The sequence below is a fragment of the Lissotriton helveticus genome, chromosome 4_1 (assembly GCF_964261635.1).
Source record: "Lissotriton helveticus chromosome 4_1, aLisHel1.1, whole genome shotgun sequence".
Taxonomy (NCBI): Eukaryota; Metazoa; Chordata; class Amphibia; order Caudata; family Salamandridae; genus Lissotriton; species Lissotriton helveticus.
The window spans coordinates 1,430,592,162-1,430,618,094 of record NC_136063.1 but is presented as its reverse complement, the minus strand read 5'-3'; the positions used below and the strand labels follow the sequence as shown (position 1 = coordinate 1,430,618,094).

Genomic DNA, 25,933 nt, shown 5'->3' with positions numbered 1-25,933 from the left:
ACTTGCCCTCCAGTTTCTTTCACAGATTCCCTGAACATAACAGAGCAGTGTGCGTTCCCATCAAATCTCAGTACAGATCATCTTAGAGAAGCAGAGTCCAGCAGTAAGCAATGTTGACTCATTAGGCAGTTTCTATAAAACTGTATCTCTGGCTGTTCTTTCCCAAATCCAAGCACAGTGCCCTCATACCCAGTTACCCACTGGTGACAGAATGCTTTACTTAAGCATCCACTTTTGATTTGCTTAGAGTCAAGCGGTCTATCAAAAACTGGATTGGTAGCACCATAAAGCAGTACAGGTATTCCTTTTGAAATAAAAAATGTTTAAGTCCTGAGTGAACTCCCTACATTTAATTAAAATGGATCAGACTGTTCATGTTGACCATCACATTATTTAATATCCTTTTCCATTCGACTCACCTAATTAAGGTATTTTACCCCAATATTTGGTTCTATCAACCACCGTTCTGCATTCTTTGCCTAATTTCTGTCTTAAGCTTGGTTCAAATTTTGTAATACCAAAGGCAACAAGCTGGATCTCACTTCTGTTGATGGTATGCTTCTTTGCGGAACTGTACAAGTCCTACCGATTTAGTTACCTCTGTTGGTGTTTGATCGCAAAACCATTTGCATAAATACAAGCATTTATGTGTTTGTCTACAGCTATTGGATGATGCTCTTGGTAGATTCCACAGATAAATAGTTAAAATAAAAATTTGTCACTAGATCCTACCAGCATATAAACCTATCCCACCGAGTTGGAGTCTCACCTAGGTTGATGTGCTTTTGGTCTTAAGAAATCACAGCAAAAACTCCCAGAACCACAAGCTTCTGCCACAAGTATCCACTGCCCACAAGGTGATATATCACACAGACGTTTGAAAGGTAGGGGTAAAAAGCCTTTCTACATTTACCACAGCATAATTATGTATTGCTGTGTGGTAAGACCCAGACAAAAACATGCTTGCTTGCGTAGGATAACCTCTACTTTTATTCAAGCCTGACAAAAATCTTTACAGTGTATTAAGATATTTAACTACATGATGCTGGGTCATTTTATTCCCTTTTTTAGCTTATGGCTACAGACCGCATTAGCAGTCTGTTGGCAAGTTAATGAGACCAATACTACAATACTACTGGCTCATGGTATACCACGTGTATATTGTGAAATTGACCCTATTATGTCATAGGTAAAGCGGCTACATTTCTTCTCTCTCTATCTATATATATATATATATATATATATATATATATATATATTTGAGGCATATGAGCTGCAGATTGTACACTTAGCATTAGATCGCCACCTGGTGTTGGGCTCGGATGATTGCATGTTGTTGTCGTCTTGGAAGAAGTCTTTGTAGGCACGAGATAGGTGACTCCTCCCTTGGACGATAGTGCGCATGGGCATCGGCTCCAACCTTAGATTGCTTTTTTCCGCCACTGGGTTCGGATGCAACTTTTCCACTCCTGTTCGAAAATCGACTTTTCAAAGACTTTGGCGTGCAAAACTTTCTAAAAACAAACTTTAACTTCAATATGCATAGACTCGACCTCATCACTTCGCTTCCGGTCGTCGACGCGGGCCGTCGGGCTTACCCACGTGGTGAGGCCTACACCTCATGGAAAGGACACCATTCAAGAAATGCCACGGGTGTGGATCAAAATTTCCACACAGCGACCATCACGAGGTGTGTAACCTGTGTTTATCACCGGAACACGACAAGTCGAGCTGCACAGCTTGTGCGTCCTTTCGATCCAAGAAGACCATTCGAGATCGGAGGGCCCGTCGACGCGACATGCAGAGATCAGCTCCGGAACCGGTGGACATCTTTGATGAAGGTCCATGTGTCCCCGAGGAAGATTCCGATGATCTCCAGATCGTATCTGAGGGAGACGACTCCGATGACTCCATACCATCAGGTCAAAGCGTGAGTACAACTGCCCCTACCCTAGTCCCAACCCATAAACTAAGGTCAAAACTCCGCCTTTGGGGCCCAGTCGAGACAGAGACATTGCTTCGAAAGCCCCACAGTTGGGCCCGGCTTCGAAGAGAATATTAAAGCCTTCCGGTAGCTCCATACCGAGCAAACCGCACGTGCCGATACAACCAGCTCCCTCGGCACCGAAAGAAGTCCCGGTTCCGAAAAGGACCCAGAAACCGTCGACTCCTAAAGACAATACGGCACCAAAACCAATGAAGCCTGTTAATGAAGCTTCCAAGCCGACCAAAACAGCTTCCAGTCCAAAATCTTCGGTGCCGAAACATACAAAGCCTGCTACCGATGCCTCCAAGCCCTCGAACCAGGCCTCGACACCGAAAACGATACCTTCGGTGTCGAAAACTACGCAAAAGGACTGTACAACAACTCCTGAGGCTAAAGACCAGCAGAAACCAGCCCCGGAGCCGAAAAAATCAGCGCCGAAAGCAATTTCTGAAGAAGAGCTTTTTAGAACTGATACTTTGCAAAAAAGGATATACATAGACCCAGAAACAGGACATGTTTCCACCACACCACACAGGATGAGGAAGTCGGATACAGCACCTACACCTCCAGTGCCTGTCAAGGATAAGGACTCTGCCATACCTCCTATGCACCCTTCTTCTCCTGTATCTCCCTCTCCTGCTGTTCCTTTAAACATTTCACCTCAAAATTCTCCTCTTCATTCTCCACAACATACACCTCTCAGGATGCTGATGATGATCAGTATAGCATGGGGGGAGGGAAAGACCCAGATGGCTCCTTTCCCTACCCAACAGGTTCACCAGACTGGGAGTATCCAAGCCCACAGGATATACCGGATATTCCTGAACCACATATATATCCATCTAAACCTTCTCCTCCAGAAAACAATATTGGGTTTGGACACTTGGCTGCCATCTATCACAATGTTACCATGCATTCAGATGAGGCAGAAGAGGATTTTTTACTAGACACTTTTGAACATTCCTAGAAATCTGTGCAAATACTGCGAATGATTAAATGAGTTATTAAACATGCCCCATAAGTGTTTAAAGATCATGTACGGGCTATAATCATAAACCCAAGGATAGAAAAAACACAGAGCAGCTCCTGGGGATCCTGCTTACATTAAGGGACAGCTACCCTTAGACTCCCTAGTAGTTTCAAACGCTAGGAAAAGAGCAAATTCACAAACATCAGGAGAAGCACCACCTCCTGATAAAGAATCCAAAATCATAGATGCTTCAGGGAAAAGAATAGCTGCCCAAGCTAGCAATGCATGGCGCATTGCTAACACACAGGCCCTCCTCGCAAGATATGATAGGGCTCACTATGATTAGTTAGAGAAGCTATTACAACATCTACCTGATCAATATAAGGTACAAGCAGATGACCTCATACAAGAGGGTAAGCTTATATCTAACGCCTCTATTAAATGTGCACTAGATGTAGCAGACACTGCTTTCAGGGCAATAAACCCAAGTGTCATTCTAAGATGTCACGCGTGGCTACGCATTTCAGGATTTAAGCAAGAGGTACAGACTACTATCTTAAATCAACCATTACCAGTTGTTTGGTCCAGAAGTAGACACAGCTCTTGTAAAAAATAAAAAAAGACAGTGACACAGCCAAGTCTATGGGAGCTTTGCAGTCCACCCAAGCAAGAGGCTCCTTTCGTCGCTCCTTTTACAAAGGAGGCTCCAAACAAGCTGGAGCAGACAATTCAGCTTCCTTTAAAACTAATACACAAGCATACTCCAATAAAGGATACTTTAGAGGGGGCTACAGAGGTAATAACAATAAGGGAAGAGGTCGAGGTAACAACAACAATCGATCCTCTTCCACCCCTAAACAGTGACTTCCTTCAGCTCCCCCAACAGCATACCACTCATGTAGGGGGAAGATTAACACAGTTCCAACCTGTCTGGAATTCCATCACAACAGACAAGTGGGTAAGACAGATTATCCAGTATGGTTACTGCCTAGAGCTTACAGCTACCCCTCCAAATATACCACCCAGACAGCGTCAAATGTCCACAGAACATCTAACGCTGATCCAACAAGAGGTTCTCTCATTGCTACAAAAAGATGCAATAGAGCTAGTTCCATTGCAACATCAAGGAACAGGGGTCTATTCACTCTACTTCCTAATACCCAAAAAGGATGGGACACTAAGACCAATTCTAGATTTGAGGTCTCTCAATCTGTATATACACTCAGATCATTTTCACATGATCACTTTACAACAAGTGCTCCCATTATTGCAACAAGGCGATTTCCTCACTACACTAGACCTCAAAGACGCCTACTTTCACATCCCCATACATCTTTCTCACAGGAAGTATCTCAGGTTTGTGCTAGAAGGACAACACTATCAATTCAAAGTCCTTCCATTCGGGGTAACAACAGCACCAAGAGTGTTCACAAAGTGCTTAGCAGTAGTAGCAGCACATCTCAGAAGACAACATATCCATGTCTTCCCTTACTTAGATGATTGGCTCATAATGGCCAAGTCATTCAACCAGTGTGTTCAACACACATCTCACACAATTCAGACACTGCACAACTTGGGGTTTACAATAAACCACACCAAGTCACATCTACAGCCCTCTCATGTACATCAATACCTAGGGGTTACCATAAACACCAGCTCTAACGTATCCCAGTCCAGCCAGGATACAGAGCATTCAAGCCTTAGTCACAAGGTTTCAAAACCAACACTCTCTCCCAGCCAAAGTGTTCATGCAGCTAATAGGCATGATGGCATCTTGCATTTTTATTGTACCATGTGCAAGACTGCAAATACATCCATTACAGGAATGTCTAGCACATCAGTGTAATCAGGCACAAGGACAACTAACAGACCTGGTGTTGGTGGACAGCCGCACACATTGCTCTCTGCAGTGGTGATACACCAAAAACTTGTGCAAATGGCGGCCGTTCCTCAAACCAGTTCCACAAATAGTACTCCCAACAGACGCATCCTTGACAGGATGGGGAGCACATCTGCTCCACCACACAACTCAGGGAACATGGACTGCTCAACAAAAGGTGCTTCACATCAATCACCTAGAGTTGCGGGCAATTTTCCTAGCACTGAAGTCCTTCCAAGTGCTCATACAGAACAAAGCGTCTTAATCTGGACAGACAACATGACAGCCATGTACTACATACAAAAACAAGGAGGCACACATTCCCTGCAACTGTCCCAGCTCGCACAAAACATTTGGAGATGGGCCATTCCACAAAACATATATCAATCAATCAATCAATCAGGTCATTTGTAAAGCGCACTACTCACCCGTAGGGTCTCAAGGCGCTGGGAGGGGGGGGTGCCGCTACTGCTCGAACAGCCAAGTCTTGAGCTTCTTCCTGAAGGAGAGGTGGTCTTGGGTCAGGCGCAGATTGGTGGGAAGTGAGTTCCAGGTCTTGGCGGCCAGGTAGGAGAAGGACCTTCCTCCTGTTCTCTCTCTTCGGATGCGGGGGACGGCGGCGAGGGCGTGGTTGGTTGATCTGAGGAGGCGCTTGGGAGTGTAGAAGTTGATCCGGTTGTTGAGGTAGCTCGGGCCTTGGTCGTGTAGGGCTTTGTGCGCGTGGGTGAGGAGACGGAAGGTGATTCTCTTGTTGACCGGGAGCCAGTGCAGATCTCTCAGGTGTCCGGAGATGTGGCTGCGTCGGGGGATGTCGAGGATGAGTCTCGCCGAGGCGTTCTGGATCCGCTGGAGTCTCTTCTGGAGTTTGGCCGTGGTTCCGGCGTAGAGGGCGTTGCCGTAGTCCAGTCGGCTGGTGACGAGGGCTTGGGTGACCGTCTTCCTCGTCTCGGTGGGGATCCACCGGAAGATCTTACGTAGCATGCGCAGGATGTTGAAGCATGACGAGGAGACGGCGTTGACTTGTCTGGTCATGGAGAGGGAGGAGTCCAGGATGAAGCCCAGGTTGCGTGCGTGGTCCGTCGGTTTGGGCGCGGTGCCCAGGGCGGGGGGCCACCAGGAGTCGTCCCAGGCGGAGGGCGTGGAGCCCAGGATGAGGACCTCCGTCTTGTCTGAGTTCAGTTTCAGGCGGCTGGTCGTCATCCATTCGGCCACGTCTCTCATCCCTTCGTGCAGGTTGGCTCTGGCGGTGGCGGGGTCGTTGGTCAGGGAGAGGATCAGCTGGGTGTCGTCGGCGTAGGAGATTATGTTGAGGTTGTGTTGGCGTGCGATGGCCGCGAGGGGGCTCATGTAGATGTTGAAGAGGGTGGGGCTCAGTGAGGATCCTTGTGGGACGCCGCAGATGACTTTGGTGGCCTCTGACTTGTACGGTGGTAGGCGGACTCTTTGTGTTCTTCCGTCGAGGAAGGAGGTGATCCATTCCAGTGCCTTCTCCTGGATTCCGATGTTGCTGAGGCGCTGTACTAGGGTGCGGTGGCAGACAGTGTCGAAAGCCGCGGAGAGGTCCAGGAGGATGAGGGCCGCTGTTTCTCCGTTGTCCATCAGAGTTCGAAGGTCGTCGGTGGCGGCGATGAGGGCGGTCTCGGTGCTGTGGTTCGCTCGGAAGCCGGACTGTGAGGGGTCGAGGGATCCATTCGTCTCGAGGAAGGCGGCCAGCTGTTTGTTGACGGTCTTCTCGATGACTTTGGCCGGGAACGGGAGGAGCGAGATGGGCCAGTAGTTCTTGAGGTCGGTGGGGTCTGCTGTGGGTTTCTTGAGGAGAGCGCTGAGTTCGGCGTGCTTCCAGCTCTCAGGGAAGGTGGCGGAGTCGAAGGAGGTGTTGATGATGTCCCGTAGGTGGGGTGCGATGACAGCGTCGGCTTTGTTGAAGACGTGGTGAGGGCAGGGGTCAGTAGGAGATCCGGAATGGATGGAGTTCATGGTGCGGATGGTGTCTTCGGTGCTGATCGGGGTCCAGGTGCGGAGGGTGGTGGTGGGTGGCGTCGTTGCGGTTGTGGCTTGCGTTGGTTGGTTGTTGAAGCTGTTGTGTATGTCCGTGATCTTGTTGTGGAAGAAGGACGCGAGGGAGTTGCAGAGTTCTTGCGACGGGGTGATGTCATCTGTTAGCAGAACACCTTCCAGGAGTTCACAGTCAGATAGCCGATCTGTTAAGTCGACAGACACAACGGATTCATGAATGGGAACTACATCTGAAAGTTCTTCAACCATTCTTTCACAAATGGGGTCATCCAGACATAGACCTGTTTGCCACGCACAAAAACGCAAAATGCCCAACCTTCGCCGCCAGGTTTCCACACCCGTTGTCCAAGGGCAATGAGATATGGATGAACTGGTCAGGCAGATTTGCGTATGCCTTTCCGCCAATCCCACTAATACCACTAGTGGTACGCAAGCTGAGACAACAGTCTCTCAAACTGATCCTGGTAGCTCCCACATGGGCATGCCAACCGTGGTTCACCACACTGCTAGAACATTCTCTAGTTCCACACCAAAAACTGTCTCTGACACCATCCATGCTAACACAGAACCATGGAGACATCAGGCATCCAGATCCAAGTCAACTGAATCTGGCGATCTGGCTCCTGAAGTCTTTGAGTTTGGTTACCTTACCCTGCCACCAGACTGTATGAATATCATTAAAGAAGCCAGAAAACCTGCTACTAGAGCTTGCTATGCGGCTAAATGGGAAAGATTTCCCATTTACTGTACTAATAATCAAATTAATCCTTTGGATGCTTTCATCCAAAACATTATCTGTTACCTTCTCCATTTGCAAAGATGTAATCTAGCATATTCATCTATACGATTACATCTTGCAGCCATTGCGGCATACCTACAAAACAGACAAAATATGTCGTTGTTTAGAGAACCAGCAATAAAAGCTTTTATGGAAGGATTAAAAAGAATTATTCCTCCTCGGTTACCACCTTTTCCAGTGTGGAACGTAAACATTGTTCTTACCAGGCTCATGGGACCCCCTTTTGAACCTTTACACGAATGTGAACTGCAATTTCTCACATGGAAAACAGCTTTCCTCATTCCTATTACCTCTCTTAGAAGAATTAGTGAGATTCAAGCTTTCACTATACAGAAACCATTCTTACAATTACACCGTAACAAAGTGGTTCTAAGGACAAATTCCTTCCTAAAGTAATTACCCCTTTTCATCTAAACCAATCTGTAGAGTTGCCAGTGCTTTTCAAAACCCAGACTCTGTAGCAGAAAGAGCTCTACACACACTAAATGTCAAAAGAGCTCTTCTCTATTACATTGATAGGACAAAATCCTTTCGCAAAACAAAGCAACTATTTGTAGCTTTCTCTCCACCACATAAAGGCAACCCTATTTCTAAATCCGGAATTGCAAGGTGGATTGTTAATTGTATACAAATATGCTATCACAAGGCAAAACGCACATTAACAGTTCCTCCTAGAGCGCACTCCACCCGCAAACTAGGAGCCTCCATGGCTTTCTTAGGGAACATTCCCCTAGAAGACATCTGCAAGGCAGCAACATGGTCTACAACACACACATTCACTAAACACTATTGTGTTGATGTGCAAGCCAAGCAGCAAGCTGCAGTAGGCCAAGCTGTCCTTAAAACTCGCTTTCAAACTACTGCAACAGACACAGGTGACCACCGCTAGGGGAGACACTGCTGCACAATCGATGCTAAGTGTACAATCTGCAGCTCATATGCCTCGAACGGAAAATGCTACTTACCAGTATGCATCTGTTCTTGGCATGTAGAGTTGCAGAGTTGTACACGCCCTCCCGCCTCCCCGGGACCTGTGTCTGTTCCAGTTTCATCTTAATTAGATATACACACATAGACATACTTTCTTCTTTCTACTAACTCCATCATTTCCCATCATGGCGCACTAATTGTCCAAGGGAGGAGTCACCTATCTCGTGACTACAAAGACTTCTTCCAAGACGACAACAATATGCAATCATCCGAGCCCAACACCTGGTGGCGATCTAATGCTAAGTGTACAACTCTGCAGCTCTACATGCCAAGAACAGATGCATACTGGTAAGTAGCATTTCCCATATATATATATATATATATATATATATATATATATATATATATATATATATATATTACCTACTGGCGGTCGCCAGTAGGTATATATAGTTAGGATTTTTTCTCTATGGGATTTTTGAAAATTCCATGTCTAATAACTTTGGCGTTTGTGGACGGAATTGGCTGAAATTTTCAGGAAAATGGAACATTTTGTTTCTGAGCAGCCCCTGAAAATTTGGGGGGGGGCCGAGAAAAAAGGGGGGTCCCAAAACATGTTTTTGCCATGCAATTTTCCATAGGGCGGTTGGCCTCACTTTTAGCTCAAACGGCTGAATGGATTTCCACGAAACTTGGCAAAATTGTAGATATTGTTTGCCCGATGTGCCTTTGCTAGGTCTCAAGATATGTGGTCCTGTGAATTTTGAGTAAATTAGGTTTAAAAAAAGATATATATCTAGAGCCGCGCCCGGTACGCGTACCGGGGAGCGCTTCAGGCGCGCCACGCGACTTGCGCACGGCAAGCTGATTGGTTCTCGGGTGTCTGTAAACATTCGAAACAGTCCGCAGCGGCCGCCATCTTGTGTCTCGGTAGGATTGAGACACAAGAGGTGGCAAGAATCAAAGGGGGGAAATGAGCAAAAGGGGGCAGGGTACACCCCCCTGGCCCCCTACTTTTGATGTGGGGGCCTTAAAAATAAAAAAATTAATCGATTTTCGCGGGGGGGAGCGCCCGGTACGCGCACCGGGGAGCGTACGGGGGAGCGTACCATGGAGATAAAAAATGACAGACTTTTTAAAAAAAAAAAAAAAAAAAGCTTTTTTTTATAAATTGGAGGTAGTTCTGAAAATAACTTTATTTTTTTATTTTGTTGTTTTATATATTTTTTTTTGTTTTTGTTGTTTTATATTTTTTTTAGACTTTTTAAAACAATTTTATATTTTTTTGGGATTTTTGTCAAGGGAAAAACAAGAACAAGGATTCCAAAACTGCTCAACAGGAGCAAAAAAATTTGAAAATTTAGGGACTGGAAGAGCAGCGGTGTTGCTGTTTCTTTAGGGCAATGAGTTCAACACTCTGCTCCCCATAGCAGAGCAGTTCGTCGCACTCCGTGCACAAAAATGTGATGCCTGCAAACACCGGCTGAATGTTAGGGACCATTCTTCCACGGGTTGGTCCCGAAGGTGTTGCTCCACCAGTGGAGGTGCTGCCGCCATCTGTGGGTACATTCCGTGCCAGCTCTCTGACACTCTCCCTGGCAAAGTTGTTAGGGTGTCTTCTTTTCACATGCCTGATCAAATTAGCATTCCCAAAACTATATTTTTTCAGAGGATTGCCTCTGGATAAACTACTCCCACATATTTTGCAGGTTACTTTGGGAGCGTTGACTTTTTTCTGTCCTTCAGGGATGTCGTAAAATTTCCAGATGAAATGGTTTTTTTTCTTTTGCTGAGGAGGGTCCTCATCTAAAAATCCGTCTGAATCACTGCTGGATGACTCTCTTGCAGCCATTGCTGGAGATCAGAAAAGTAGGAGATAAACAGAGTAGACAGAACAGCTCTTGCTCTCTCCAAGTACAAAGCAATAGTGAGAGAAATGGGTGGGTTTCACACAATTTGGAAAAAAAAAGTTCTGAACCAATGAAAAGTGTTATTTTAAAGTCACATGGTTTGACGCGCTTACGCTACGCGCCCCGGGGCGCGTCCCGGGCGTGTATCGTAAGCGCATCGGGGCGCTTATGTTGCGCGATCGTATGCGCTTCCGGGGGCGCTTACGCGGTGCGTCATAAGACGCACCTCGCGGCTACGCGATACGTGTCTTATGACGCAAGGCGTGGCGGCTACGCGATACGTCACGATGTTGTTTTCGTTCGCGGCAATAGCGCTTCCGGGACGCGCATTAGTAAGCGCCCCGGGGCGCGCCGCAAGATTGCGCTTACCCGTGCGTTCACCTGTCCGCGCCCCGGGAGCGCACCAAAAATAATATTAAAAAAAAATTAAAAAATTATAAAATATAAAATTCGATTTAAAATGTATTATTTTTATAAAGATTGCTATTAAAAAACCTATGAAATTCACTGAAAAAACCATAGGTTATAGACCATATATAGTTAGGAATTAGCATTTACAAAACCTTGAAAATTCACTGAAAAAACCATAGGTTATAGACCATATATAGTTAGGAATTAGCATTTACAAAACCTTATTTTACTCACACAAAACCATTGAAATTCCATATATAGTTAGTTGTACTAACTATATATCTCGCACCCGCAATCCACTGCTGATGATGTCACATATTACATCATTCATGACCTGGTCAGTGACATCACTGATGACATCCCTAATGACATCTCAAATGACATCACTGATGACATCACTGATGACATCTCATTTGACATTACTCATGAGATCATTCATGTGATGATACGATGAACCTCTTCAGACTCTAATATAACCTTAGATACACTCAGTGTAAACAGACACTCACCATGGAGTTACTCACACACCTAATCAGTCTTGCAAAGAATCAATCACACCTCCATTTCCTCAACTATATAGTTAAACACACCTTACTTATTGAAACATATAATAACACATATTTACTCTGTTATACAATCCCTGATACAAGTTCACAATAATCCATACAGCCACTCACACATTCACTGGCTCTTATGCACAGTTATTTATATATGTCAACTACCACATGTACTGTGTTTTACATATGTACTTACTTTGACATGTAGCACTGAGATATCTATTCACTCACCAATACACTCATGCACACAGTAAACCGCCCATACAGCTGTTTCCACATGCACTTTTGAACCCATACATCTAGTGAATCAACTGCTCACACATCTATGCACAGAGTCATACACAGAGTCATACACCTCCCAGACACCCACACACACACTCAGTCTCCCATACAAATACTTGGCCAACTAATCAATAACCCATATAGTTAGTCATATAGCTAATGATCAACACATGCATCAGATTACAAAACAACAGACACAATGGTGCACAATTTAAAACAGTTTAGTCACTAACCCATGCACTCAGTGAGACACATTTAATCACTCACTTATACAGTCCGTCATGCACCTACTAAATACATCATCCAGACACTTATACATCCACTCATTCTTCAATATATAAGACATATTTTAACTTTACAGAAACATACAGTCACTGGATGTTGCCCTCAGTGATGTCATCAGTGATGTCATTTGAGATGTCATCAGTGATGTCATCAGTGATGTCACTGACCATGTCATGAATGATGTAATATGTGACATCATCAGCAGTGGATTGCGGGTGCGCGATATATAGTTAGTACAACTAACTATATATGGAATTTCAATGGTTTTGTGTGAGTAAAATAAGGTTTTGTAAATGCTAATTCCTAACTATATATGGTCTATAACCTATGGTTTTTTCAGTGAATATATATATATATCCATATCCACACTCAATTACCTCTATAAATCGCCTCTGTGGCGTTCACTGTGGTCTGGCAAATAATATAATTTCTGATGTAGTAATTGTTTCAATGACTGCAAAACGTAGGTAATATCCAGCGGTATGACGAGTTAATGTAGTGTGGTGAGTGAGGCGACCAGACTGTGTACAAAGGTGCTCGAGTGATATAAATGTAAAGGTGGTGCATAAATATAAATGTGACTTATAAGTATGACTTATAGTAATGTGAAAGTGGTGCGTAAATAATTTCAAAAGATACGTTTATTTGTTATGGTTGTGTGTTTAAGGTGTGTTTGGCACAAATAAGATAGAAAGAGGGGTGTAAGTGGTGCTGACATCATAAAATTAAGAGATAACTATAAATTTAGAATTTCTAATGTTTGTGCAGTTTTATTTGGGGTTGTATGCCAAACATAAATTAAGTTTTCTTAACTATAAATGACGTATAACCTTTGTTTATTGTGTGAAAACATACACCCACACCCCACACCACCATATGCCTGTTGTGATCCATGCAGACCTTTGGAATTGCCAAAGCTTGCTATTATTGGTTTGATAGTAGAACTTGAATTATGCTACGCAACGCTCATTCATAGAAAGACAACATTAAATCCTGGTCCATGGTGTACGTGCTTTTAAGTAGACCGTCAGAAGAGGAACTCTGCTTGGCTTCTTGGAAATTATATTTGTTAGATTCATTACTGTAATCTTGATGGATAAAACCCAGATCCTTTGACTGGGTGTAAGCGTTTGATTGGTTCAGATGCTTCGTCCATCACCACTCCCTTTTGTATCGCTTTGTTCGACATAAGTTGGCAGGGTATGCTCAGACGTGAGTCCCTTGCTCACTTTGCCACTAGATTCAAGCAAGCCTGGCTGAAGACGACTGAAATGTCAGAAACCGGTCCTAGGAAGCCTGTTTCCGGTCCAGGGAAGGCATAGCTTGGCAGTACGGGCTGGACTGTTCCCATGAGGCACAGGGTCAGACTGATTTGCATATGGCCATGTCTGAACTGGGGTGGCAGAGTGGGCTAAAGAATGGTGATGGATAAAACCCAGATCTTTTGACTGGGTGTGAGTGTTTGATTGGTTCAGATGCTCCGTCCATCACCACCCCCTTTTGTACCACCTTTCTGCTTTGGCTGCATAATGTTGAGGTGAAAAAACACATCTGGAGTTGAGAAAAATATGCTCCTGCTTGGTTTCATCTGGGGTTTCTTGATCATTGGCTTGACCGTTCTGATCACTGCCCATTATGATTGTTGATTTGGAGGGTCGTCCCAAATTGCTGTTATATTTTTACTGAATCCCTTAACTTCCCTAGGGTTAGTGAGTTGCCCCTCTTGTAATCACTTTACCACATTTAGCATTTCCCAGTCTGACGTGGTTACAGCTCCGCACTTTCATTGTGCTAGCCATCTACACCAATATGGAACTGGTTTGGTGCCTTGCCGACGCCCACAAGTCTCTGTAGTGTAATGTCTGCCTGGACCTCCGTCATTGCATTTCCTGGTTGGCTCTGAGTTCTTCTTGAGCCTACTTAATCAGTTACGTTTCTCTTACAATCTCAGCTAGTATAAGCATTTGATAAATATGCCCCAAAAACAGTTAAATCTGAAGGTGTAGAAAGAAGGCTTGGATTTAGGAAAGGAAGCTGCACATAACTGTGAAAAACATTTCCTATTGTCTATAGTTCATAATATCACAAAGCCCAGGATCAATCATTAAAAATATATCACTTGCCCAGGCTGATTGTTAAAACATGCCATCCTCCAAAACATTAGGCAACTGCGTTTAAATTACGTCACTTGGCATTAAGCACTAATTCTGTTTTTAAGAGTGCTCCAATTTTACAGTTGTTTAGCAATACTATTTGTGGAATAGGAGTGTCAGGACCTTTGTAGTAGGTACTACTAGGTCATGAAAAATGTTTTATGTGCATTACGTTTTCATTGTCTCCAGGGCTGGACAGGGGACCCAAGTGCAGTCCTGGCAAAAAGCTAAAAGCAGCCCGCTCCCTTTATCTCCTCAGACATTCTCTCTCCATACTCTCTCTCTTTATCATCTTTCTTCTCCCTTTCTCGCTACCTTTCCCTTCCCTCCCTCCCCCTTTTCCCTCCCTCCCTCCCTTTCTCTTGAAGCCCTCTATGCCTGTTCCTGTCGACTGGGAGCCTAGAAAGTGTATAAAGACACCAGTAGCGTCCTGGGCTTTCACAACCGGCCCTTAAAGTACTCCAGCCCACCTGGGAAATGCCCGATGCAATAAAGGTCTTTCTGGTGCAAGTTTTCTAATTATTGTAATAATTTTTACCATTTTAAAAGATGCCACCACCTCCACAAAGAGCTGTGGTTGTTTATTTTGAAGGTTAACACACTTCTGTCTCTCTAGAGTAATTCTGGAGTTCTGTATACGTTTTTTATCTTTTCATCCGTCTTCCTGTAAGAAGTCAGGCAATAAGAGCATTCTTCATTATTTGCAACATCAGATGCCATGTCTCCATCGCGAGGATTGCTCTACATTCTCATCCCTATTTGTGCAGGAGGTGCTTCAGAATCTTTATTTCAAGTGATCCGCCATGCCTCCCCAACACAATTCAGACCAGGATTCTTTTTGAAGCAAAGATCCCTAAAAATCAGTTTTCTTTGAACTTCTGGAGATTTGCACCTTCAGTTCCAGTAGGCAGGCAAATACTTTGATATTTCATGCTTGAACTACGTTTGGGAAGGATTTTTTATAAAAATGAAGAGAAATAACGACATTGAATATATTTGTGAAGTGTACCCTCCGTCTTTTTATTTATTGCTTGAACCATATTTAATTCCTTTTCTGTTATCAGTAGCACATTATTGATCTCCTTTAAATTAGTTTTGGTAAGTAGTCTTAACTTGATTTCTCACCCCTTGCATATTCGACTCAACTTTAAAAAGGTTCTAGCCAGTGCCTCAAACCTATTGTTTACTAATGTCGTGGCCAGCGCATTTTTATGTGTCATATTACCCAGTGGTTCTGATGATGTCATCAATCCCACTTCCCAACAAGTGTCGTTTTATGGTCCTTCATACTTGCTCTGTCCCTCATAACGCCTATAAGAAGACATTTAAAATCTCACTCTTTCATTGTCTTCTTTCCCTTCACCATCCGCAGCTCACCAAAACATATTTCTTGTTTATAGTTTAGTTTTTTAAATTCTAAATAGAATAATGAAGTCTTACATATAGTACATAGGACTTGAGGACATAAGGAATACAGGTTATAGAATGCCTACAATGCCACAATGTATACCATCATGTGGTTCATGTTTCATGGGCGTGTCAATTTGGTTATAATATTCGATTTTTATTCATTTCTTTGTAAATTCCATACCCGCATCCCTGAAGACTCTAAATTACTTATGTCACGTTCTGTTGTAGCTCGTGTTATAAGACTGTTTATCCAATCTGTGTTAAGTGTACTGGGTGTCTTGGAGCCCTGTGAAATGTTCTTCTGTTACAGCTTAGATGTTTTTCCATTGTTTTTGATACTGGCGATGTTGGCTGTTAAGCCTTACTTATTAAGTGACATCTGTTTTCTTTGTGCCTGTTTTCATCAAAGTGCTCCTTTTAGAGTGGGTGTCTGGGGTACATCTTCGGTACACTACCATCAGAACCAGCCTGCCTCATCCTCACACGCCACACTCTGCAATTCACTCAGGACATCTGATCCATCGGATAGATGATGTTGCATCATCCATCTGATGGAGGATGCAACATCCACCAGATGGATATTCTCCTTAATTTAAATTTTATAAAATCATCAGTGCTCTGTTTATCGTTATTGTAATTCTTGATGGACGATAGGATCACAGTTTGTCCACAATGCATGAAGATATCCCCATCTTTTTGATATCTCGAGACTCTTTCCATAGAGGGTGTTCATTAGTCAACCAGTGTAATAGTTTAGATTATATTTTAGTCTATGAGCTCTGGTTTCAAGAGGGCAGAAAGTGTATTATCAATGCCTGCCAGCGCTTTTCAGTTCACCGGCATCTCATTTAATTTCTTTAATTATGCAGGGCATGATGCTTGAGATCTACTATATAGGCAGCACCTCAGCTAGGTGTAACTTAAACAAGCATTGGGAATGTTCTCCGAGGCGGCTATGGATCTTTGGTGGAACGTACACTGCCACATCACTACCAACTCCTCATTGGAGCAGCCAAAGAGAATATGGAATTGGCCCTTTTCGACATATTCCACCACGTTGCCTGTTTGGTTCATCGAACCACCGATAGTTAACTGTCAGAGCCCCAGCCTGAGTGAAAAATGTGAGGGCTTGTATGCTAAAGAATATATGGAGTCTGTATAGACTCGTTTTGGGAGACCGATGCATGGGTCGAGGTTGAGTGGTGCTTTCTTGCAGTACTTTTTCTGAGTTGGCTCAAAATGTTTTTGTCAGAAATTAGTGTGTACCCCACTCAAGAGTTTAATGTAAGGAAGGAAGATGTATATTTACCCCTCTCTCTCTCTCCACCATCTGTGACCACACATGGGTTGGGCTTACGTTGTTTGTCAGTGTTTCAATTGCAGGAGTTATTCTCTGCATAGATCAGAGATCAGATTTTTCTTTCTCCTGCAGCACGCAAGCTTACAATAATCACCTTAATAAATGAAAATATTTAATTTTGAGTGGATAGTGTCTTTGCATAGACCAATATCGGCTTACCCTACAGCATTACAGAAGAGCGGAGGCACTTGATAGTGGTTTTGAAGAGATGCATGTGTGGAAGATGTCAGTGACTTAGCTTCATTAGGTTTCTTAGAAAACTAGAAACAAATACAATCTGGGTATCTTAACCCTAAGAAAGATTCCCAAGATGACAAAAACTAGGACAGCACATTTATTATCTTCTTCCTAAATAAGATCAAGCATCTAATCCTGAAGGCAAGACAGGAGAGTGATGAATGAAGAGCAACCATCAGTTACCTGAAGCTTTGGAAATTGGTCTTAGATATATCCTCATATAATAAGCAATGCTAAGGTGGAACATCTTCCTTGAAAGTAGGTGTCCACGCTTTTTCTCCTCCACCCTAGGTAGGGGCTACCATATATTGTAAGAGGGATATGCTGGAGAAGTACCTTTTCCTGATATTTTACGGATTTGATGGAAGTTTCGTTTTTCATAGAACTTTTTTTTGTGTTAGTGGTGATGAATCATGCTGAAAGTTAATTTGCATTGTTTTGATAACAAATGAATTTTTGGACACGCACGGTTAATTGCCATATGCGAATTGCAAGCAAATCCAATTTGCTAAATAATGCATGATGCAGAATTTAGATCAAGTAACTTTTTTTTACAAAAGGCAACTGCCGCCATTAATTTAAATTGTTGTTTGACGATAAACCAGTATTATTTGTGGACACCAACAAAACAAATTATAAATATAATACACATCTTATTTTTCTGCAACATGAACTTATTTATATTTGAAGCTATTATATTACTGACAAATGCCTTGATCAAAGAAACTGTTCTAGGTGTTTATGGATCATATGTGGATTATATAGGTTATGTTTCTAGGTCACACTTGCTTTAAATTGGTTAATCGGCAAATGCATTTTTTGCTCCCTGTTGAACAAATTTTCTGTGAATCATAGTAAATGAGTGTTCATGTGTCGTTGCCAGCTTTGACATAGAATACAATACAAGGTAAACGTCGAACTCCATGAGGTACTGGCATAACTTTTGAGAAGAACTCAGGTCAATTTGCAGCTAAAGTTAATGTAGTGCTATTTCTGGTTTTGTGCGTCCATCTAGTAAAGCTATATTTTTTATCTTGATCAGAATCTTCCTCAGTAGTTTGGTGAAATCAGTCCTTCATAAAGCTGGCAAGATACCTGAATTTTGTGTTAAGTGAAATTCACAAATTGTCTTATTATGCAATGTTCCTTAATTTTTTCCCTCGTTTATGTAGAACATACATTTTCTGCTCCAATTAATCTCCTGACGGTATCTTGAAGATTTGCGCAAGGTGCGTGCTCACAAAAAAAATGTCACATGAGATTCCAGAAAACCATTCTTTAAGCATAGTTTTAAAAAAACATGCTGTTTCATACATGCATCTTTTCTAACCTTGTCAAGTCTCAAGTTGAGGCAATAGCTACTGCTTGAAAGGAAGCATATTACTTTTAAAAACTGCTGGTTTGGAGGTTGTTGCTCTATTGCTCTAGCACATAGATACTCACAAACATTTATAGAGGGGCCACAAAGTATGGTCTGTGGGTAGCCCGAGGGCCGCCATGATGCTAGCAGGATGAGAGTGGGGCTTTTTGAGAAGTTAAATTATAGCAGCATACTGTATTAGATTATTTTCCTTGACTTCGGTTGGCTTGTAATTAAAAGCATCCCCATTTATTTAACATCTTACTGAATGTTAGTGCTGTCTGAAGTAAACAGCAGCTCTGTGCTGCTTTTAAACCCAGGGGCTGCATCTGAAGGTCAGGAGGGCCGCAGGCAGCCCCCGGGCCGTACTTTGAGCCTCACTGCGTCTAGCAAGATGATGTAGGAAGCTTAGAATGCTGTGAGATTTCAAGTTTGGTAGCCAGACCTATTTGCTTTGCCAATGCTTATTGTTTTAGACATACTGTGTGATAGTTCTGCAGTCAGTATAGTAATCGTTTTGGTCATCATAACAGAGGCTTAGGCATCGACCACCAAAGAGGTCAGGAATAATCGTATTGTTTGGGCTGTTAGCATCTCAGCTGATTTCATTTTTGAGAGGATATGTCATTTTGATGTCCCTCCTGATCACAGTCTAGTGTTTTTAGGCTTCCTCAGCAGCTGATGATATACAATTGAAGAAATCATGTTTCGTAATCCGCATGTCCTAAACATCGATTTATAAAAATACAAAAAAATCTAGATACAAATGGTAGTTCTGATTTCAGTCCAAAGCATGGAGAGCAAACAAGATTGCAGAAGGCATACAATGCTATATTGGTCATTGAATAACTTGTATGAAGAAACTGTTGTGAAATCCCTGAACCTAATGATATATCATGTGCTTTCCAGGGAAACATGATGGCACTGTGAAAGGCAGAGAGTACTTCCGCTGTAAACCGCGCTATGGTGTCTTCGTCCGGCCAGGGCGCCTCATGAAACCCCCAGGATCGACCAAGAGGACCAACAGTAGCATCTCGCGTTTCCAAGCCTCATCTGGCACTGAGAAGCGAAGAAGTGTTGCGCCTCAAGGACCACCGTTCATGAAGCACGGGGATGCAACACTTTACCAATCAGGGGATGCAGCGGCCTCTGCTTTTTCCCGGAAGCAGGAGAACAGGAAGTCCTGGATCAACTAGCTCACTCTACTTGCACTTCCTCCACATCGTTTGTGGAAATTCTTATGTATTTTAACTATTATTGTATAGCTGTACAGTTTTAATCTGTTCCTACTGAATGTTTACGCATAGTGTCTCGGACCTCTATATTTTTTTTAATACTGTGTATATATGTATATGTATTTGCGACAAATGATTTGGAGTTGCTTTGTTGTTTTTACTTCATGCATTATGAATGAGAATTTCACTGAACCAGGCAGGTTAATTCCTTGGAAGCCGTGTGTGCTGCTTATTTAAGATGGGTAGTAGGTCTCTCTGAGCAAAATGAAACCTGTATTCTTGCAAACTGTGCTAGGTTTACTGGACAAAATGATAAATATTCAACAGTTGTTTTACTTTGCTTTTGACAACTTGATGGCCTAGAGAGGAGATCTGTATATTTGCTGCCCTAGTCACTTTTGTATTTTCATCCTGTGGATAATGTCAATGGGAACAAACACTGGCCCATGCCTGCATATTTGGGAGCATAATTGCAAAGCGTCCTGTCTGTTTTATATTAACGTAACCTGCCCATTGCTGGACCAGAGAAAAAGTATATTTTACTTCATTGAGCTTTCATGACTCAACCACTCTTGTTGAATCTGTGGTTATGTTGCTGGGTAATTTATAACGACTTGAAGTCTTGTATGTCACACATTTGAATCGTCAAGTGAAAGAAGATACTTACGAAAGTATTTAGCGGGGCAAAATAAATTGGAGTCTAAATATGTTTTCATTTGTGATGAACAACATGTAAAAGTGAGGGATTTTTGAGCATCCTTTCTTTACAGTTTGAAGTACTTCTAGTGTGAGAAAGGGATTGAGTTCATGTAAACGCCATCTTCAGTCTTACCATGGCCGCTACTTTTATGTTTAATGGCTGCAGTTATAATCGCTGAACAGGGAGATATCGTGTATGTTGGGATTTCTGAAGGGCAAATGTTATGAAGCAGTGGGTCACTGTACAAAATGGTGGTTAGAGGGGTAGGGAACAATTTGATATTGTGTGCATGTTATTGGGGATAGGCTAGTTGGTACTGGGACCTCGGAGTTGCTGATATGGTACACCTCATTTGATGGTCTTCCACTACATTATGACCCACACGAGTGTCCGAGCAAGTCTACCTGTAGGAAGAAGTTGATCTTTGATATGTAGATAGAGCGTGCTTGAATTCTGCATTTTCTTTTCCTATTCATTCATTTGTAGTCTGTTGGTGTCAGGCTTCTTGCATTACCTTGTAATCCTTAAGTGGTTAGTTTCCCGGCCGTGTGCATCAAGGCTGTAGTAGACGGCAGGGCATGCAGTGAGACATTAGCTTTACTGTTGACTATGAAAAAAAAAAATTCTGCTAAAATGTCTCAACCAAAACAAAATATTGCAGTTTAAGGTCAGCTTTGTAGTTAATTAAACTTAAAATTGAGCATAAAATCCCAATTAGGAGAGCTTCTACAGTCCAGGAATCAAGGATATGAAGGAAATGAGCGCATGTCTTTTTCCATACAGCCAAAGTGTATGTTTAACTGAATATTATAATATCACCATACATTCTAACACTTTGCAAATGCTTATTACTTAAACAGGTCAACTTTTCTCACATATTAATTTGATTCAGTTCTCTACTTAGAATAAGTATTTTTCATGTTATGTCACCGTTACTTCAAACCTATTTTATACCATTGTGTATATAAATGTAAGACTTATACGGTTTGCTAGTATTACTACGTCCAGATTTTTTGTTACATTTACTAATGTAATAAGCAACCTGGCTATGAATCTGGCATAAACCATGTTTTTGACTCTATATACTTCTCTCTTCAGTGATGGGATAGTTGCACCAATCAGTTGTGGCTGTGCCATGCATAAACCATTTTCTTCTCCTCAACTAAGAGTGTAAGAATGACACCAGTCATAAACATGATCCCTGAATTTTTAGCCAGTAATCTTGCAGTTATTTTTAATTCCATGTTTGCCACTGATCTCTTTCCTTCACTGCGGAAGAAGGCCTCCATTCTTCCCCTTCAAAAAAAGAAGTCTTAATTCTGAGGACCCAACTATTTATAGGCCCATATCCCATTTGCCGTGCACAGCAAAAATAATAAAAAAACTTCTGAACCAGCACCAAATGGCCTTTACAACCAACTTCTGGATCCAACACAATTTGGATTCAGACCAGGCCCCAGTACCGAGAAAACACTTAAAAAAACTACAGAGGAGATCAAGGCTGCACTGGATAGTGGAGGAACAGCAGCGCTTGTTCTTCTTGAACTGACGGCTGTATTTGATATAGTCGACCATCAGTCCTAATTGACAGGTTGCAAAAAGTTGGCATAAGGAACAAAGCACTGGCATTACTAAAATCATTTCTTGCAGATTGAGAGCAAACACTAACATTAGACTCATTTGTATCCAAATCTTTTGCTCTCCCTTGTAGGATCCCACAGGGTTCCTCACTTAGCCCTATGCTTTATAATCTTTATGTAACTGAGCTAGCCTCCTTGATTATGTCCTTTGGTCTTTCCCTCACATCCTATGCAGATGACACACTAATTGTAGTATTGGCACATAACAATATCCATAAGATCGGAGTTTATTTTCACGACTGCATGTGTGCAGTCAACCAGTGGATAAACAGTCATTGCCTAAAATTAAATTTGGGCAAGGCCGAGGTCATTGTGTCCGGAAACAACCCCCAGCTTTGTTTACCTTCCATCTGGCTGCATGAGATGGGCTAGCTCCCAGCTCAAGTCATTAAGGAAAATGTATTTTATATATTTATTTAAATCTTGTATAGCGCCCGAATCACCCCCTTAAGGGTATCTCCGCGCTGCGGGAGTGCTAAGAGGGGCGGGGAAGGAAATCAAAAGAGTGCGGCAAAACATTTGGGAATCATAATTGCAAACAAACTAAATTACGCTACTCAAATAAACTCGCTGATTTCATCCTCCTTCAGCACCTTAAAAGTTATTATTAAAATATGACCTTTAGTTCTCATTATTAAAAAAAAAAAAAGTAATCACATTAGTGGACTACTGTAATATTCTTTATCTGAGCTCTCAGGAACAGTACTTCAATAAACTGCAAATTCTGCAGAATGCGGCTGCTAGGCTTCTCCTTGGAATATCCAAGTTTCAATCTGCCTCTCTGGCCATTAAGGGTCTTCATTGGCTAACGATCAGAAATCGCATCAAATTCAAGGCACTCTGACTGGTCTTCTAGGCTCTTCGTGATATGGGCCCCTTTTTCCTAAAACAATCTTTTTTCAAATGTTATCAGCCAAAAAGAATTTTACACTCTCAGGACAAAAAAAGTGGTAGTTCCCAGATTTAAGAAATGGTAGTGTGGTGGAAGCAGCTTTACCCTTTGAGTCTCGATAGTAAAGCTGCCGCCACACTGCTTGCCTTCAGAAAGCAAGTAAAAACCTGTTGGACTTTTAATCACTAATTCTAAACAGAACTCTTTTCACTGTTGCCCCTGCAGCTAGTGCCAGGGCATCTTTGGGTAATCAAGCGCTATAAAAAACTACTAACATAACAGAAGTCGTATGTCACATTTTCCTGGCATAGGTATTTTTAAGTCTGGCATTAACCATGAACTTTTAATTTTACTAAAATTATATGTATAATGTACTTAGACGGGCTATCCGACAGCCATCTTCATCCATTTGTCTTTTATTGTGTTATTCATGTTTTTCCTCCACCCTCTAAAGCATACAGCATGGGACAGTTGGGTCAGCCCACTTCAGCCATTGGCTAACTTCAGTGTGAGTGACAGCATTGTGTTCCTTCACAAGAAACACATCCACTCACATAATAGTACACTTCAGTACCACGAACTACCATCGCATTGTTTGCTTCTTGGTACCAAACAAATTTAGATTGACAAGGTACCAGCAGCTTCCCTAACAATCAAGTTTTTGAAAAACTGTGGCAAACAAAAGCCTTGACACTTGATAAAGGGAAGGCTGGCAGACAACATCATACCTATTTGCTTTGCCAGTGCTTGTACTTTTTGTAGTAGGGGTGTATAAAGAGAGCATGTGTGCCTCAAAAAGCCATGTGCAACCACACATTACTATAGTTTAAAAGAAATACAAAAGACCTTGCCACATCAGAGGCATACATTGTAGTGAACCCCTCACCAAGAAGTAAAATAACTGTTGCCCTCTTTTTTCTGGCATCTACATTGTTTCTGCCACGCTGCTAAAAATGGTCTTAAAAAATGGTGGTTAGATTCCTTTTTTTATACATTGTGCAACTGTATAATTTATTGATACGTTTATTTTCAGTAATTTGGCATACGTGTGTGTGTATCTGTGCCTGTGTTTGTATACAGGGGGATATGTAATGGACAATTGTTTGCTATGGTCCTGTTATGCCATGAAGGGTTCTAGTTGCACGACAAACCACAAGGTCGAAGCTTATTCTACATGTCACCTGAGCCTGATGATGTCATTTTGAAGCCATAATACAATGTTTCATTTTGCTTTTGTGTGTTTTACATTTCTCATTAGTTTGAGAATCAATTATTAGTAGTGAGCACAACTCATACTCACCACTTACTCACCACTTGCACTCTCCTTTTTGTTACACTTGCGGACTGTTAAGTGTGGCTGGTGGTGAAATTTAAAATCAGAATTGGATCTTAAATCCGTGGCCCTCAGCCAGCCGATCATCACGTAATATTGCACGCCCACCTCTTTTGTGACTAGGCCTTGAAATAGAGCAAGAAGTTAGAAACCAAACTCTTCAAAATATTACTTTAGTATTTCAAGATACTAGGATTCTTTGTTTGGTCAAGAAAAGAGCAGCTCAAAGAGTGTGCGCGGGACATCAACTGAACAGCAATTGTTCCTCTGCAGTGACCAGCCTTTCTTTGGCAGTCTTACATATTCAGGCACTGGATTTCCCCATCTCAGTCAGGTGAGCAGCCTCCATTGTGGATGTGCAACTTGAGGAAAATACAGCATCTCACACATAAGTCGCGGTGTATCTCGGCTGAGAGACACTGTTAGCTGTGTGTGTGTGGAAATGCGGCAAGATTTGCACTGCTTTTAAAAATGATTTTAGATTTTTAAAACTGTATTTTGTAAACACTGCTCACTTGCAGACTTGCTGACTGGTTGCTCCCTCACCCTCCCAGGCCCCGGTCCGTCGCAGCAGCTGCCGTTTGTGCGGAGGGCCTCCGGGAGCAGATCCTCACTTCCGCTCGGGGTAGCGCTCTAGTTCTGGAGCTCCCCACTGCATTTAAACTGAGCCCCTCGCGCGGGCACATCGGACGCCGTGTATCTCAGCTGAGAGACACTGTTAGCTGTGTGTGTGTGTGGAAATGCGGCAAGATTTGCACTGCTTTTAAAAATGATTTTAGATTTTTAAAACTGTATTTTGTAAACACTGCTCACTTGCTGACTGGTTGCTCCCTCACCCTCCCAGGCCCTGGTCCGTCGCGGCAGCTGCCGTTTGTGCGGAGGGCCTCCGGGAGCAGATCCACACTTCCGCTCGGGGTAGCGCTCTAGTTCTGGAGCTCTCCACTGCATTTAAACTAAACCCCTCGCACACGCGCAGCGGGCGCGCCGACGGCGCGCCAAATGCAAGCCCGTCTGCACCCGGCCGGGACCAGGGGCCAGAACCCTTGCTCGTTTTAACAAAAATGAGACCACCCGTCTTAAATATGACTCACAGACCTTGCGGAACCTAAAAGTAGCCACTGATGCTCCGTGCCTCCATGCTATGTGTCTAGACAACAAGGTCCCACATTGCGCGCATTGTGGTTTTACTTAAACGGTTCTTGACCCCCGGCCACCTATATAAATGTTCCTTTTAAATTGTCGCTCCCTGACAAAACATTCGATAGAAATGTCTCTGCTTCTGGAAAGCTTAAACCCCGATGCCATCTTCCTAACCGAAACCTGGCTACGAGATGAGGCAGATCCTGCCATCACCCAGCTCTTACAGCCTGGATACTTACTACGTAGAATTGACCGGCAGTCAGGAAGAGGTGGGGGACTAGGGATAATCTTCAGGGACTGGTTCCAATGTCGCTCCCGTTCTGCCGAGGTGCCCAACTGTGAAAGTATGAGCTTCGCATTGGAGTTTTCATCTACACAAACCTTCTCTGGTCTACTACTCTATCGGCCTCCCGGACATATGGGACAATTTCTTGATTCCCTCCCCGC

The 25,933-nt window shown here is 42.9% G+C and overlaps 1 protein-coding gene across 4 annotated transcripts in view; it reads left to right on the top strand.

Moving 5' to 3' along the window:
• KIF13A (kinesin family member 13A) overlaps positions 1-20,493 on the top strand; it is an 836,323-nt gene extending 815,830 nt beyond the window's left edge. For all 4 annotated transcript variants that reach the window (XM_078687977.1, XM_078687975.1, XM_078687976.1 and 1 more), the window contains one exon: positions 19,456-20,493. In XM_078687977.1, the coding sequence (XP_078544103.1) occupies positions 19,456-19,742 (287 nt within the window). In that variant the 3' untranslated portion in view covers positions 19,743-20,493. The remainder of the gene's footprint in view (positions 1-19,455) is intronic.
• The last annotated feature ends 5,440 nt before the right edge of the window (positions 20,494-25,933 follow it).